At 57.6% G+C, this 16909-nt stretch overlaps 2 protein-coding genes across 3 annotated transcripts in view; one reads left to right on the top strand and one right to left on the bottom strand.

The window, feature by feature from the left end:
- The window catches only part of MTMR14 (myotubularin related protein 14), a 32380-nt gene extending 28741 nt beyond the window's left edge, over positions 1–3639 (bottom strand). Inside the window, exons 1-2 of one of the 2 annotated variants that reach the window (XM_027713907.1) lie at positions 3455–3639; positions 3238–3377 (exon numbers count right to left, since the gene is read on the bottom strand). In XM_027713907.1, the coding sequence (XP_027569708.1) occupies positions 3238–3377; positions 3455–3580 (266 nt within the window). In that variant the 5' untranslated portion in view covers positions 3581–3639. The remainder of the gene's footprint in view (positions 1–3237; positions 3378–3454) is intronic. The other variant, XM_027713910.1, reaches the window with a different exon arrangement.
- Positions 3640–4914: 1275 nt separating this feature from the next.
- Positions 4915–15952, top strand: LHFPL4 (LHFPL tetraspan subfamily member 4). The gene is made up of 4 exons (XM_027713928.2): positions 4915–5486; positions 13593–13829; positions 14035–14051; positions 14295–15952. The coding sequence occupies exons 1-4, from the start codon at positions 5081–5083 to the stop codon at positions 14301–14303; spliced, it is 669 nt and encodes a 222-aa protein (XP_027569729.1). The 5' UTR covers positions 4915–5080; the 3' UTR covers positions 14304–15952.
- The last annotated feature ends 957 nt before the right edge of the window (positions 15953–16909 follow it).

Here is a 16909-nt window from a genome sequence, read left to right as displayed (position 1 = left end):
AAAAATGCAGCGCCTGAAAGATCAGAAATTGTAAGAGAAGTGCATCCCCAGGGGCTGAGACAAGACAACAGGCTTCACCTCTCAGCACACTCACTGCACTTCCCTGGAGAGGCATCACAGCACTGGGGAATGATTCTGAGCAGCTTGGCAAGAACCCAGGGCATGGGGCAAGCAGGAAGCTAAAACACCCCACTGGGGACACAGAAGGATGAGCCCCTCTCCCAGGCACACCACGCCTGCACACGCTCTGGAGAGACCTGCTCTGCTACCTGTTATGGATGTGCTACAAACAGGGCTCTCAGATCTTCTCATCTCAATAACCATCATCAGTAAAGCGAGAGATAACCATGAGCTAGAGGTAAACACGGTAAACAAACACAGTTGTACTGAGACTACTGTAGTAAGGGGAGGGTTGACCTGCTCTGAAGAACAGGTGTAATGCTTTTACAGGGACTAGTGATTAAATGCAATGTAAGTAGGAGTAAAATCTACTGAAAAAGGTTCAAAAAGAGTACTCTTCAGCAACATGAAAGAGCATCATTAAGGCTGTTTGGCACAAGGCAGAGAATAAGGCAGAAGGAATAACGTGTGACTTTTTTTTTTTTTTACCTTTTGGTGTTTGGGGTGGAGGGGTGGAGGGGATGTTGTTCTTCAGAAGTTTGTTTTCCAGAAGATACTGCTGGGCAAAGCTTACTTCTTGACCTCCCTCCACCCAAAATCAGACGCCAAACCCAAAGTAATCTTTTTAAACGCAAGGGAAACATGTCCTGTAAGAGCAAGCAACTGTTTTGGCAACTATTTTAGATAGGCCTGAAGCAGAGATGCTCCTCTTTGCATGACCATAACAGCACTGGAACAAAGTGTTCCTCTTATGTTGCTACATTACACACAACTGTGATCATATTCATTTGGAGTGCAGACACATAACAGGATCATCTTGTAAAACCAAAGATGTGGTCTGTGACTGAGATTTGGACATTTTCATTAAGCACAATCACAGTAACTGCCAAGTTGTGTTGGGTCTGGAAAGCTGCTCAGCGGAAAAGGACCTGTGGGTGCTGGTTGAGAGCAAGCTGAACACAAGCCAGTGTGTGCCCAGGTGGCCAAGGAGGCCAAGGGCATCCTGGCTTTTATCAGCAATAGTGTGGCCAGCAAGATCAGGGTAGTGACCGTCCCCTTGTACTCAGCAGTGCGGTGAGGTGATACCAGAAATTTCCAAGCTCAGGGAAGGACTCCTGATATCAGACACACTCTGCTACTTTTTGTGACTCCTCACAATCAGCACCTGATCAAGGGACATGGAGACTAAAAACACACATGGAATTCCTCCTGCACCTGCCTGGATTTCAGAGTAGTATTAGCAAACTTTGACCAAGCAACATCCTTTCTTCCCCGAGCTGCCCAGCCACAAAATGAACAGGATCGGGAAACTGATCTGGGTTAAAAGTATCCATTTTTTGCTGGTTCCCCACATGCTCCAGAAGCGGGTGTTCCAGCAGAACCCACAGGGCAGCAGTGTTTGCACAAGTGAAAATTGTTTCCGAAACACCTTAGTATTCTCAGAGGTGTGAAGCCTCAAGAAGATCTTAGCAGCTGATTAAGAACGTTACAAAAACGAAAGCAGAACTGTCCAAGGCCGGGCTAGATGGCACCCTGAGCAACCTGGTCCAGTGGAAGGTGTTGCTGCCCCTGGCATGGGGGATAGAACCAGGGATCTTTAAGGTCTCTTCTAACTCAAATCATTCTGTGGTTCTACGAAAGGCAGCCAAAGACACACAGTCCTAGAGGGAGTGTCCTGCTCACTGGAAGAGGTTCTTGTGTTTTGTAACACAAGAAGTGCAACAGTCTCTATGTAATAATTATTCCACAGCCATACAATGATGAAACTAAAACCTGAATTTGTCTAAAGATCACTTAGCAGCTTTTACAGAGAGTATTGCCCAGAAATCAGGAGAGGGATGATAAAATGTAGTCTGTTTCCATGACTCTCTGGGACAGCAAATCAAGACTTGGAGAATGAGTTTCAAAAAAGTTAATTGCCACTGCTGGCTTGCACAAGTCACAGAAGAAAATGGGGCATCACGTGTGAATACTCTTGTTTCGAATACTTGTCAGAAAAATTAAGCACCCTTTCCTCTTGCAAGAGCAGGAAAGCAGAAGTATTTGGTTTCTCTTCCCTAGTTACATTTACTGCTTCAGACTTCAGTTTCCTGTTTTTTGCAGCAAGGGGTTTAATCTCTTCTAATCTAATCCAACCATCAAGCAGAAATTCTCCCATCTGACAGTCAGTTGTGACTGGTTTCCAAAGGTCCTCTCCTACAGCACCCAGCCCATGTGCCAGCACAGCAGGTAAAGGTTTGCCTTCCTCAGGCAAAGCAGCTGGACATGTGAGGGGGACTTGGTGATCATTCTTTTGAACATGTTATGCTTATCATGGGCATGCAGTTAAGACTGCAAAACTGCATTATGTCTTGCTGGAATTAAAAATAAAACTGAGATGCTGTGGTTGGAGCTGCAGGGAGCAACGTGAGACCAACGTGATCTTGGGCCTGTGGGTCAAAGTCCAGAAATACGTTGGCTTAGACATGCATCAAACTGCCAGGAAGCATTTCCCGTTAGCTCACTAGACCTAAGTGCCCACTGACCCGCCCTTTGCGGTGGGGAGAGGTGAAACAGCCTAGAATGACAGAAATATCTGTCCAAAATGCCTCGTCTGCCTAGTCCTTATCAGACCCCGTGCCCCGAGATGCTTTGCAGACTAAAATTCCCCACATCAGAGGCCTTGCAGTGAGACCACGGGCACCTCATCAAGAGAGGGTGAGCATCGCACAGTCTCACTCTCAGCCTCGAGCCTTCGGACGAGCTGCAGCAGAGCAACCACCAGGACCCAGCGCTGTGCTCGCCTTTACTCCAGAGCCACATGCAGCGTTGCTGGCGCTGCCCTGGAGCACCGGCGCTTCCTTCACACCCCTCCTTACAGGCTCGGTTTTCACCGCGGCAGCCCAGGAGCCCCGGGGCGCTGGGAGGAGCCCCACGGGAGGGCGGCAGCCCCGGGAGGCAGCGAGGGGAGCCCTCGGAGCGGTGACACCGCCGGCTATAATTAGCGCGGTGCAGGGCTTCCCCCGGACAGCAGCGGCGGGCGCGAGGGCTCCCCGGGACAACGACAACAACAACAACCACCACCGCTCCGGCGGGTGTGAGCCGTGCGGGGCGGGACACGGGCACCGGGGGCCTTACGGGTCGCGGCCGGCGTCGCGCTCCAGGAGGACGATGTAGCGCGGGTAGTGGGCGCAGACCTCGCCGTGCAGGTTGGGGATCACGCTGTAGCGATAATCGCGGCCGAAGAGCTCCAGGCACCGCCGCTCGATCCGCTCCACCTGCGCAGAGCCACCGCTCAGTGCCCGCCGCGCCGGGACCCCCGAACCCCGCTCCCCCCGAGCCCCGGTGCCCTCACCTTGGCGGCGGCGGCGCCGCCGCCGTCCTTGGCGCGGTACTGTGCCCGGGAGAACTCGAGCAGCAGCTCGGCCAGAGCGCGGTCCCCGGAGCCCGCCGGGGGGCAGCCGCGGGCCGCCGCCGCCATGGCCGCGCCGCTCACCGCCGCCGCCTCGGGCCCATCGCCCCGCCCGCCGCTTTCCGCCCGCCGCCACCGCCCCTTCCGCCCGCTCCGCCGTCATCGGTGAGCGCCGGGACCGCTCCGGGGGGAGCGGGCTGCGCTCCGCACCCGCGCGTAGAAAGACGGGGCAAAGGCTGTCTAGGCGTGCGCAGGGCGCTGCACTTCATAAAGAACCCCCTCCTGAGGTGTGGCCGCGCACACCGAGCCGGTGCCGGTCGGAGCTGCGGGATGAGCGGTACCGCGGAACCCTGGTTCTTGCAGGGGAACACAAAGTGGTTTTCATCCGCGTTTGTCTGACTTGCAAACCAGCTGCGAATCTTGACAAGAGCTGAAAGAGAATGAGGCCCCTGGAGCATTTTATGACAGCCGAGTTTAAGTGCAGCTAAGGCGGTGCATCTCGGCACTCTGAGAAAGAAACTGGGCCGAGGTGGTCTGGTTTCTGCTGGGTTTGGGACCAGTGGGAGGCTGCCGGGGCGGGGGCAGGACTTTGGAGGGCGCCTGCCGGCATACAAGTGCCTCGGGGTGACAGCCCGACACACCTGACCTGGCACAGCCGTGTACCCTGGCCCTGTCACCACACCTGACCTGGCACACCTGACACACAGCCGCGTCCCCGGCCCTGTCACCACACCTGACCCAGCGCACCTTGTGTACCCTGGCCCTGTCACCACACCTGACCTGGCACACCTTCTGTACCCCGGCCCTGTCATCACACCTGATCTGGCACAGTCATGTAACTGGCCCTGCGCTGTCACACGAGAGGTTCTGGGTCGGGTCCCGCTGTCCCGGTGCCACAGCGGCGGCAACTCAACTTGCTCCGTCCCCACCAAGCGGGTGGGGAAGCTCTGCTCCCCGCCCCGCGGGCTACGCCGGGCACTCGTAGGGTCGCAGGGGGTACGGGAGGATGGACGCCTCCGGCCAAACGCACCCCCCGGGGACCCGCCGGCACTGACCGGGTCGTGCCCAGGTGCTGCCCCGGGCAGGAGGGGACCGGGGAGCGGCCCCGGGGGAGCGGGGCGGGCGCGGCGCCGGCTCCGTCCCGGCTCGGCGACCCGACCCGAGCCGTGCCGAGCTGAGCCGTGCAGAACACTGCCCGTCGCGAGGCGATCCGAGCCCGGCCGAGCCCGAGGCGGGCGCAGCCGGAGGCGGCCGGAGCAGCCCGATCCCTGGGGGGCGCGCGAGGCGGGCTCGGCTCGGACTGGGCTGGGCTCGGCTGGACTCGGCTCAGCACGGCCGGGCTCGGCTGGGCTCGGGCTCGGCTCCGCAGTGGCGGGGGGCGCGCGGCCGCGCGCGCGCGGCGGGAGCGCGCGGGGCGCAGAGGCGGCAGCCAAGATGGCGGCGCGGGTGTCGCAGGGCCCGGCAGCCCGCGGGCGCTCTTAGGCCGCGGCCCCCCCCCGCCCCGCCGACCCCGGGCGGGCCCCCCGCCGTCCCGGCCCCTCCCGCCCTCCGGCAGTGGCGGCCGGCAGGATGCTGCCCTCGCAGGAAGCCTCCAAGCTGTACCATGACAACTACGTGCGGAACTCGCGCGCCATCGGCGTGCTCTGGGCCATCTTCACCATCTGCTTCGCCATCATCAACGTGGTGGTCTTCATCCAGCCCTACTGGGTGGGCGACAGCGTCAACACGCCCAAGCCCGGGTACTTCGGGCTGTTCCACTATTGCGTGGGCAGCGGGCTGGCGGGCCGGGAGCTGTCATGCCGTGGCTCCTTCACCGACTTCAGCACCATCCCCTCGGGCGCCTTCCAGGCGGCCGCTTTCTTCGTGCTGCTCTCCATGGTGCTGACGCTGGGCTGCATCACCTGCTTCGCCCTATTCTTCTTCTGCAACACCGCCACCGTCTACAAGATCTGCGCCTGGATGCAGCTGCTGGCAGGTACACTCCGGCACCGGGAGCACCGGCACCGGGAGCACCGGCCTGCCCCGGGCCTGGCGGCGGGCGATGGGCGGGGGGAATGTGGGCAGCGCCGGGTGTGGGGCACTCCGGGAGGACCTGGCACTGGTAGTGGGGTCCCTGGCTGCAGGGAGCACCGAGGTTGCTCAAGGAAGCTGGGCTGGGTCCAAGCACTGCGGGGCCGTGGTTCCAGGATCCAGCCTCATGGCTTCTTGGGACATCCCAGGACTTCCTGAGAAACCCAGGGCAGGCACTGGCACTGACAGAGCACCAGGAACAGGTGCTGGCACTGGTGCCCGGGGCTCCCCAGGCAGAGGTTGGCTTCAGGGAACACTGGGGTTGCTCGAGGAAGCTGGGCAGGGTACAAGCACTGTCGGGCCATGGGGCATGCCAGCCAAGAAGTGTCTTCAGGACACTCTAGGGCTTCCTGGGACACCCAGGCCAGGCACTGGCACTAACAGAGCACCAGGAATTTGCACCTGTTCTGGGCTCTGGAACCTGCGATTCCCCAGTAAGGTCTGACTCCAGGGAACCACAGGACTCACTGGGACACAGCAGGAAAGCTGGATCAGGGACCCCCCTTAGGGGATCCCAGAACAGGCACTGGCCCCGGCCACCTGGGCAGCCTGGAGTACCTCAGGAAAGCTGAACCAGGCACTGGCCTTGGAGCACCTCGGGACATCCTGGGCCAGGGGCCAGCCTTGGGACACCCCAGTCAGGAACCAGTGTTGGGACACCCTACAACAGGGACTGACAGAATCAAGGACCAACTGCAAGATGGCCTAGGACACATTGGACCTGGGATCAGGCCCCTGGGGATGCAGACACCCTGGGACAGTCCACATCGGGGACTAGCCTTTCTGTCAAACCAGCCCCAGGGACATCCCTGAGCAAGCCTGTCCCCAAGGGATACTCACTTCAGGGGAATCCCCAGTGCCTGAAGGAACCTCATCACTGGCAGGAACCCATGCATCGATCTCCCAGCCCTGTAAAAGCACCTGTGCACAGACAGACCCTTCAGCTCCCCCTTAAAGACATGTTGTGCCCAGGCCCCCTCCCTCCCACATCATGAAAGAGCTGTGAGGACAAGCCTTTCTGAGCTCTCTCCAGTGCTTCCCATGGGGGAACATTATACATTTACCTTGAGGTCTGCTCAGGCATGACCACAGGCTCAAGCCCAGTCATTGCCCCCAAAAGTGTCCCTGTCTATAGATTCTCCTTAGCTCCCTCCACAAATTAAACCCCATTGTAGATGTGCCCCAAGACCCTCATAGACTCACTCCTCAAAGTGGCACCATACAATAACCCTTTCTCCAGAAGGGGACCTAATGCCTATACTAATAAAGGATCCTGAGTATCCCTTGTGCACAGACCTCCAAGCTGTCCTAACAGGGAGTCTGTCCTTTTTGGAGAAAGACCCTGAGAACTGACGCTGAGCTTTCCCTGGTAGGGGGATCCCTCACTTCCTTCTCTGTCCAGTTTTATGAACTATAGACAGACACTGTTACTCTCCACTACGTACAAAGTGTGAATAGACCCAGAGCTTCCACTGGAAGGACCCAGAGCAGCCCTTATTCCTAATGAAAGGACCCAATCTGTCCCCTCTGTGAGCAGGGCCCCAGTCATTGATGTGGAAGGATATAGCCCCTCTGTGCTAGGGCCTTGCAGCCAGCCCAGCTCTCTCCCTTGCAGCTGGCTGGGGCTGGAAAGCCTGACCTCTCGTCACCCAGATCAGGACCACAGCCAGACCAGGAGATGCCTTGGCTTATCAGGAAATTCCCTCATCTTTAATTTTCCCTGTCCTGAAGATTTATCAGTTTAAAGCAAGCTCAGAGCCCAAATCCTACCGATGATTGTCAGCAGCTTAATCAAGTGGTTTGGAGCAACCCGAGTGCTGCTGCTGCACAGGGAGCTGTGTGGTGGAGGGCACTGCACTCGAGGCAGCTCTGAGCTTCCTCCCCATTGCCTCCTGTCCTACCCTGGCTCAAGTTTGGGTGGCCACAACAGCACCCTGTGCTGCCAGCTCTGGATACCCCTTGTCCTGTATGGGGCTTGTCCCTGCTCACACTTTGCACCGTGTTGTTACACATGCGTTGCTCATAGCGGCACTTGTGAACCCCAAGCGTGTGTCTTGCTGGGGCCATGGATCAGCTCCTCTGGCTCCAGCTGGGCCAGGCTGGCTCAGAGCTCTCCCACAGCAGCACAGCTCCGTGGCCTCTCTGTGCTGGGGAAAGTCCAAGGCAGCATTAACAGAGATTGTCCCTGCACTCTGCCCTGAGACTAGACAGCACAAGAGAGCTCCTGTCCTGCAGGACAAGCTGGTGTCCCTGTCAGGGAGGGCTAGGACACAGAGGTGGTGGAGTGGTGTGTCCCAGCAAGGAGTCTCATCCTGGAGCATTTGGGCATGGCTGAACTTCCGTGGGCATGTCAGAGACAGCTGCAGGTGGATGTGTTACCTTGTGCATGGAGGAGGAGTTGCTGTGACCCATGGAGCACACACAGGGGCCAGATCTCATGAGTAGGGCAGTAGGTGGCCTGATGCAGGCTCTGGCACAGCATGGTGGCAAACTTCGGAGATTCATCTGCCTGGGAGGTTGAAGGGTTGTGCCAGAGGAGAGGGCTTGGAGGGGCAGAGAAGGGAAGGACGTTCCTCCTGCCTCGATGAGGCTTTAGCTGAAGGAGGACTTCCACTGCTACAGCAACAGTGAGACTCAAAGTCTCTTGGTCTCACTGGTGAAAACCAGGTAACAAGGGGACTGGCAGAGAGATGGGGCAGAGGTGTCCCCACCCTGTCCCTCTGGAATGTCCAGTGCAGAGTACAGGGCTGCTGAGTGTGGGCATGGATGGGCTCGGCAGAAGAGAAAAATCGAGTGCAGGAATGTGGGGAAAGGGGATGAGGAATTCAGGATCTCTTTCAAAAAAAAAAAAGTTTAAATCATCAATGTCTAATTAGTGGGCAGCAATCAAGGCAGAGTTTAATTAGAGCTTGACAGAAAGCTCCAGCTCAAAAGCCACTGCCCCCCTAGGAGGAAACTGGATCTAATTAAGAGGAAAGACTCTGCTTTATCGCAAATAGAACGTGGCCATCTGCCCTGTTCGAAATCCCAGTAACGCAAAACGAGATTTTGCTAAATCCTTCTGTTACAAAACCAGAGATGGGCCCTTAACATGAGCACGTCAGCAACTGTGTGACTGACAGCACCTGATGCCACCCCAGTACTCAAAATTAGTGGAGGAGCTCCTTCAGAAAGTCCCATGGGATGATGCTTACTTGAAGAGAAGTAGGCTGTGACGGTAATCCCCCTTAGGATCCATCTGCAGGAGACTGGAGCATAGGAATACACCCTCACCACATACTGGGGAGGCTTCCCAGGAGTCTGAGCATTTCCTCTGATTCCCTGATCCTCTGCTGTAGCATAAGGCACAATCACCCTGTGAGTTAACTCCAAGCTTTGTCTTGGTGCCCACAAATAATCCGGAGTAAGAGAGCCCAACCACCTCTGTGTGACTCTGCATCCACATGCTTCTCGTCAGGACAGTCACTCCGAGTGGGTCCAGGGTTCTGTTTCCAGGGGGTCTTCAGTTTTGTACTTACAATCTACTGAGGGTCAAAAGAGGCAGCCAGCTGAGCACACCATCCCTCTTGCATGTAGGAATGGACTGGCCACATTTTAAGGTGTTTCCCTGTGCTTCAGGTCCAGCAGTCAGTGTGGTGAGACCTTCCAGCTCCCCTAAGGATGCATGATGTCCAGGGCCATGCCTTTGACAGTAGGGCTGGGGTTTGTCCTTATCCATAGCACTTTGGAGTTGACTATGCCATGTCCAGGCACCTTACCTGATGGACAATCTGTTAATACATATCCATCTGAGCTTTTTTCTCCTTTGGGAGACTCCCTTCAGAGCTACACTCACCTCTCGGATGGGCCCTTCCGAGGGCTGGGAGCAGAGGCAGAGGCAGAGCCCTGAGCAGCGACTTCATCTTCTGCATCTCAGCCGTGTTTGCCACCTTCTGAGTGGGGACCCCTTGCAGGGCATCATTCTGGCATGTCCAGGAAGAGGAGTGCTGAGGAAGCCCATTGGCAGATGCTGGGCTGTGTGTGGCAGGGCCGTGTGGTGTGGGGATGTTGCCTCAGCCCCAAGGGAGAGCAGGGTCTGGCCCCAGCACCACAACCCTGAAATGCTCCGTGGTGCTGGCAACGATGTGGTGGCTCTGCCTGTCCACATCAGGACAGGCTCATCTTCCTGACTGGGACTTGCTGGAGAGCCAACTCCTCTCAGAGTTCGAGGTTTCAAAGCAATTGTTTTCATGGATATAAAAGTCATTAATTGATTTTCGTAACGAAAAAATTTGAGGCAGATTCCACTGCTCCAAACCAGCTTGGAGTGTAACTGGGACAGCTACTGGGAATGAAACTGCCCAGGGAGGTCATGGAGTCTCCCTCTCTGGAGACATTCAAAACCCGCCTGGATGCATTCCTATATAACTTGCTCTAGGTGACCCTGCCTCGGCAGGGGGGTTGGACTGGATGATCTCCACAGGTCACTTCTAACCTTAACTATCCCGTGATTCTGTGATTCCATCCTGTATCCTCAAGCCCTTTCTCTGTCCAAGGGAGAAATATTGCCAAAAATATGATCTTTCAGGTGAACCACTTCCACCTGCCGACCTTGCAGCAAAAATTACATCACCGCGAAAAAACTTAGCCTTTGATCAATTACCGTCTTCTGGCCCCCAGAAAAGCTTTCCTGAAGACTCCCCCCTCCTTCCACTGCCACTCCTGCCTTGCAGCGGGGACAGGAGCAGGGATTCAGCCTATTCCTTGCATCCAGCCGGCGCCGTGTGCTCCGCGGCAGCAGCCCCGGGGTTTGCACGGCAGCGCGTCCCTCCCGTAGCGGCTGTTAATGTGCCTGTGTACTCGCAGGGAGGGGCTGAGCCGCGCGTTTCGGAGCCGCTCGTGTCCTGGAGCTTACATCCCTTAACTGTTGTTCCAGATAAAGTAACTGTCAGTTCTGATTCATACAAACTCATAACTCTATTCTGAATCCTGCTGATTTTTTGGCACGGAAACAGCCTGTGGAGCAAAATGCCGTAAGGGAGCTCGTGTCTGTGTAAATGGCCGGTGCTACTCGTCCTGAGCACGCTGCCCTTAGTGTTCATTTATTTTTGAGGGATTTCAGTTTTTATGGGAAGGAAGGGCGGCTATGTTTGTCCCCTTTCCCTTCAGTGATCAGCTCTCAGGAGGTTTTCTAGTGAGAAGCAGCCACTCCAGACCCCAATATCACAGCCCAGCCCCTGTTCCCCAGAGGCTTGGGGCTCACTGTCCCCACAACAGGTTTAACAAGCCCCTTTGGGCCCCAGTGGTTGCTGGTTTCCCCCCTGTTACCCTACATTTTCCAGTTTGCGTGTCCTGGGGCGGTGTCATGCTCTGTGTGCCCGTGCTCAGGAGGAGGCCACATCTCTCAGCTGCAGGTCATGTCCTGAGCTTCTTCTACCCGTGGCAGGCAAAAGCAGTAAAAGCCAGTCTTCGCCCACACCTGCAGACTAAACTGGACAGAAAAAGTGATTAAAAAATCAGATTTTAATGCTGCAGGCACAGCTGCTCAGGGCAGGTGCAGTACTGGGATAGCCGTGGTACTCAGCAAACGTGGGGCTACTCAGACAAATTAGCTAAATGCACCTTGTACCAGGAGATGTTATCCTGCCGGGAGGAGCTTCCTCTTGTGTTGCAGCCTGAGTCATAATGTTACATTCCCTTTGATTAATTTCTTTTGCAAGGATATCAAAAGCCCTTGAGATGCCTGTTTCATTTCTAGAGGACCTTGACAAGGGAGCACTGAGGAGGGGGAAGCCATGAGCCGGCTGTAAAACCAAGCCAAGAAATGCTAGTTTTTCCGGGGCCAGAACCCCATCTCCAGCAGGATCATCCTCCCTCCGCATACACCCTCCCCCAGCGATCACTGAAATGCCTTTCCAACTGGGAAAACTCTAGAAGAGGGAGTTGGAGCCCAGGGCCTGGGAGAAGGATGGCAACTGTGGGGTGTGACAGAGTAGCCAGTCATCCTTGGTGCCACTGGCAGTGAGGACTTGCACCACACCCTCAGAAGAACAGGAATTAAAAGCAAAATGGATGGGAGTTGGGTTATTTTTTCCTCTTTAATAGCGGCTCTAGTAGGAGTCATCACTTGGTATTTTTCATGTGGTTGCAAGGTGTAGAAATAGGTTGTTTTAAACAAAAATCAAGGTTTTCCTGCGGGTCTGCAAGGGATCTTGGGGCATTGGGAGGCAGGTGCAGGCAGAGCCCCAATCTTGCACCCCTCAGAGCTGTTGCAGAGAGCAGTGCTGAGGCCTGTGGACCATGTGGGGATCCCCTCCTTGTTCTTGCTCTGCTCTTCAATGTCACTCCTTGCTGCAGGCACAGGAAGGTGTTTCCAGGACATCAGGCGGGCTGGGGACATGCAGAAAAGGGAATTGCTTGTGACAGAGCAGAGGACTCGGCTTGCTGCTGGGAACATGTAGGACAGATGGGAAGAAGAGAGCACTGAGCTGCTCTGAGCTGCAGGGACAAACCCACCCCCTTGCCAGGGATGGCCACAGAGCACCTTAGCTTGTTTCATACTGCACTGCACTGGGAGCTCAGTGGATCCTAAAATCCTCTTAGCATCTTGCTTTCACAGGAACAGTCCCTGGCACAGGTTTGCTGCACCTGCTCCCCTTTATTTCAGGGCCTTGGCTGAATTAATGCCATCCTGCCTCAAGTTGCCCAGGTCAGCATCAGGCCAGGCTACACCTCACCATTTACCACGCAGAGCACGGCATTGGTGCTGATTGTACTTCCTTGCAGAGGGATGGTTTTGGGCTGGCCCAGTCCCAGCAGGCAGGGAGCTCCCCCAGACACGCTGTGCTTGGCTGGGAGTCCCTGGTGACGATGTACTGGAGGTGCCAGCTTGTCGGCTCCTGTGCAGCCATGCAGTGCCAGGGTGGAACCAGGGCTGTGCACGGCCCTAAATCAGCATGCAGGGCTCACCACTGCCTGCAAAGACACTTCTACAGAGCAGGTTTGTGATGTGGACGGAGGAGGCAGAGACCAGGCAGCAGCTGGCACGTGACATTATGTACCAGAGCACAGACTACTCGCCTCAGTGTCCCTACTCTTTTCTGGGTGCAGCTTATCAGGATGCGAGGGCAATACCTGCTCCTGGTGTGATGCCCTGCATATGCTTCCCTCCCTCCTGGGATTTTCCTTCCCTCCTGAGAGCAGTTCAAAGCACGTGCCAGCACCCGGGCAGCTTGTGCCAGACCACCAGCTGCCCTCCCCTGGGGCCACTGCTACAGCACTCGTGCCTGCAGGGTGTTTGCTGTCCCTCCAGCGGTAAGGGATGGGGAGATAATTCCTCACTGGTGCTGGCACAAGCTTCTTGGTTTTTCCCTAACTCAGGGCAAAAATACCTGCAGGGCACCCCAGCCAACATCATTACTATTTTTAGCCTTCCCAGCTGATACGGACAAGGAGCTTTTATACTTGCTGTAGTTAGAAAAAACGTCACCTTCTTACCTTGACAGTCACAGGCTTTGTGTTGGCATTTCGCTTCGTGTGTTCCCTGATGTCTCCTTGCTCAGCATGGAGCGTGCAGGATGGAGGCACACTGGGAAGGTGACCCCTCTGGGAGCGGTGCTTGCAGGATGTGTGGTGGTTGGGTGCAGGGGCTCCTGGGGATGACGATCCTCTCAGCACGCAGCATCCCTGCCCGCAGCTCTTGCCTGGTAGCTCCTGCCCACATGCAGGGAGTCTGCAGTGATGAGGAAAGCCCATGGGGAACCACTGATCCTGTGACTGATGCTGGAAGAAACCAAGACCCTGAAGTTCCCATTTGTGCGTGGGCAAGATTTGGGACAGCCACGTGGAAACCCAGTCCCTGGGGCTGCTGGGGCAGTGGTGGCTGTCTCCTGCCACATCACCTGGCTGTCATGGGGCCAAGGTGGGCTTGCTGACAGGTGTGGGCTGCACTCATGCACTGACTGGGGGGCTCAGTGCCTGGCACTGCCACCCCATGTCCCCTCTGATGCCTCCCCTCCTCTCCCCCTTGCAGCGCTCTGCCTGGTGCTGGGCTGTATGATCTTTCCTGATGGCTGGGATGCAGAGACCATACGGGACATGTGCGGGGAGAAGACAGGGAAATACTCCCTGGGCGACTGCTCCGTGCGCTGGGCTTACATCCTGGCCATCATCGGCATCCTCAACGCTCTCATCCTTTCCTTCCTGGCCTTTGTCCTCGGCAACCGGCAGAACGACCTGCTGCACGAGGAGCTCAAGACAGAGAGCAAAGGTGAGAGCCATGCTGCCGAGGGTCCCGGGGCCCTGGGGGGATCCTGGGTGGGAACAGCCTGGGGGGCTTGGCCCCTCCAGCATCCTGAAGAGAGTCCCATGGGCTTAACTGCCACCTACAAAGCGGAGCAGGCTGGGCAGGGTGGGAGGGGAGCGGGCTGCCGAGCCTCTGTCCTGCCTGACGCCCGTCTCTTCTGTTTCCACAGATTTTGTTGGCACTGCGGTAAGTCTTGAGTGTCACTGTCCTGTCCCCTGGCCCTGACTGTGTGGCGTGTCTGGGTGTGTTGTGTGGCTTGGGATGGGGGAACCCTGTCTGTGCGGGCAGCGAGGCTGGGGACAATGGGGAAGGGAGGCAGCAGGGACGGGGTGGGACGCGGCAGGGATGGGGACAGGCATGTGCTGATGGCACGATGGTGCACTAAGACCTGCCCAACACCGTCCTCGACCCGCTGTGCTCTCCCCACAGAGGATATAAGGCCGACCGTCCGCAGCAGGACCCTCTTCCCATGGCCGGCAGCCTGGGCGCTCCCTCCCTCTCTTGCCCTTCGTCTGCTGCCAGCGGCCACACAGCGTCCCGCGCCGCCCCCCGGGCCCCGCCGCCCGCGCCAGGGATGCGCCGCCCGCCCGCCGCATCCACGGCCACCTCCATGTCCACGCCGGCACCGCCATCCCACGCATCCCGCCAGCTCCGCACCCCGCGCTGCCCGCGGGCCGCCGCCGGGGAAGGATGCCTGAAACGCGCTTCGTTCAAGAACAGCATCCAACTGCGGTTTTGTTTCAAGGAAAAAACAGTCTCGGAGTTTTTAACAGATTTCTACATCCCCAGGACTCCTGACCTGCTGCCTCCCACCCGAACGCGCACCCAGTGACGCCCCGTGCCGGCTGCTCCGGGTCCCGGACCCCTCCCCACTCCCATTTTGTACAGCTCCGTGATCCTGTCTCCACGGCCAGGGGACCCGGTGGCCGGGATAGGGCCCAACCCCTACTTTTACATGTAAATTCATATTCTCTAAACAGGGTAAAGTGACTCGAACCCCCTCGCCCCCCACCCCGGGAGCCCGGCCCCAGGACGCGGTGCTTCCTGGCGTGTGGCCGGGGCCTCGCTGCTGCCGGCCATGGGACACCCGACACGCTCCGCCGCTGAATGTAAGCCCTGGTAAGTGGGAGCAGCTGAACATGCAAAACCCCCTGGGCGGGTGCCTCCCGCCAGACCCCTCCCCGAGCCGGCCGCGGGCTGTTGCCAAACGCCTTCCCTCCCCATACGGTGCTTTATCTCCACTGGTGACGGCGTGGCCGGGGGTACCCAAGCCCTCCTGTGCCCACCCGGCCTCCTGGCTGCACCCTCGCTGTCCCGCGGGGAGCCGGGGGCAGCTGCCCGGCTCCGATGGCCCCCACCCAGCACCCCAGAGCCGGCACCGACACCCCGGCGCGGGCGGCCGCAGCCCGGTTGTGGCTCTGCTGGCCAGACCGGTGTGTGTGGGCTTCCCCTGGCCACGGGGCTTGGGTCACCGCAGCCCTCGCAATGCAATAAAGTCCTCAGCACTGGCCGCATCTCAGTGCGAGCAGCCGGGGCTCCTCGCGGGGCCCCGGGAAGGGGCGGGCCCACAGGGGACCCTGGCAGGGCTGGACCCAGGCACTGGGCAAGGCCGGGGAGCAGGGAGCAGAGTGGGTCTCGGGATGGGGCCACAGAGCATGCAGGCTGCTGAGGGACGGCATCAAGTGCTCTGCAGGAACCATCGCCTCAGCGGGCACCAGGGGCTGGTGGGAGCAGGTAAGTGGTGCCCTGAGGCCCTGCAGGGTGGCGGTGAGGGATGGAGCTGTGCCGAAACACCATCTGGATCTGGGAGCCAAAGTCACCCGGGACGGCGTGGGTGCCATGAGCCTGGCGGTGCCCACCTCCCTCCGGCAGCTGCCCCCCTGGAACGAGGTCAGCAGGAACCCCCTGCGCCTGGCAGCACCTGGGCCTTGCCAGCTTGTGAGTGCTGTTGCCAGCTGAATTGGAAAAACAAATCAAGAAAAATCAGTGGAGAAAGGAATACAGTAGCTGTAATATATCTGTATTTTAGTACAAAGTTTGATACAGTGTTTCACAAAACCTTATTGAAAAATATAATTCAAACCAGACAAGCTCGGAGCCCTGTGGTATGGGGAGGGTTGGGATGGGCTCCTGCCGGCACTGCCTACACAGAGGAGGTGGTCTGCAAGGAGGTCAAAGGACCCCACATGAGTGTCTGAGCTGTGGTGGGGAAGGAAGGGGTGGGGAAGGGAGGGTGGAGAGCTCTCCCTGTGCCCAGTGGGGTTGAGCCTCCACCCGCATGGCCAAAGCAAGTCCCCAGGGAAAGGGTCCCACTCTATGGCAAGGCAGGAGGTGGGGCAGGGATCCCATCCATCCTTAGGAGCTTTTGCGCCTGTCCCTTCTGCCATGAGTGGTCTGTCAGCTCACAGGCAGACACAGGCTGATAGCAGCCTCCTGAAATTCATCTAATGTGTCTTGATGGAAAAAAAACAACTTACATGGCTGGTCGTTCCAGCGGCGTGCTCTGGTAGAGGAGCAGGGATGTATTCCAGGCTGGTGAGGGCAGCATGGGGAACTCTTGGACATCTGGAGAGCTTTGGCCAGCTCTGGTCTCGCTGGTACAGGACGTGCTTGGAGCCCGGGTGAGCCCTGCACTGGCAGATGGCTGAGGGGCGGGCTGGGTCAGCTGCTGGGAGAGAAGTGGGGGGGTTGGTGCTGCCCACAGTTGCTTTTGGGGAGGCAGTACAGGAGATGGAGTCAGACTCTTCTGAGGGATGCACAGGGACAGGATGAGCCACAACAGACACTGTCCCACAAGGTGTCAGGGGGAACGTTCTCATTATGAGGGCAGTCAAACACCGGCCATGGGCATCTCAGACCAGCACTTGCAGGCAGCACCTGGTGGGCCCCCCTCCAGGCTCAGCCCATCTCAGGCTTCCTAAGGAAAAGGCAAACAACATGAAAACCCTGGCTACCAGCACACCAGAAACCAGGTTCTGAAGCAGGTTGCAGTGGTGCAGGGGACATCCTCCCCACCATCTCCTCCTAAGATGAGCAAGAACAGC

This window comes from Pipra filicauda, unplaced genomic scaffold, assembly GCF_003945595.2.
Source record: "Pipra filicauda isolate LSUMZ 115617 unplaced genomic scaffold, ASM394559v2 scaffold318_size846807_pilon, whole genome shotgun sequence".
Classification (NCBI taxonomy): Eukaryota; Metazoa; Chordata; class Aves; order Passeriformes; family Pipridae; genus Pipra; species Pipra filicauda.
This window is presented reverse-complemented; position numbering and strand designations above follow the sequence as displayed.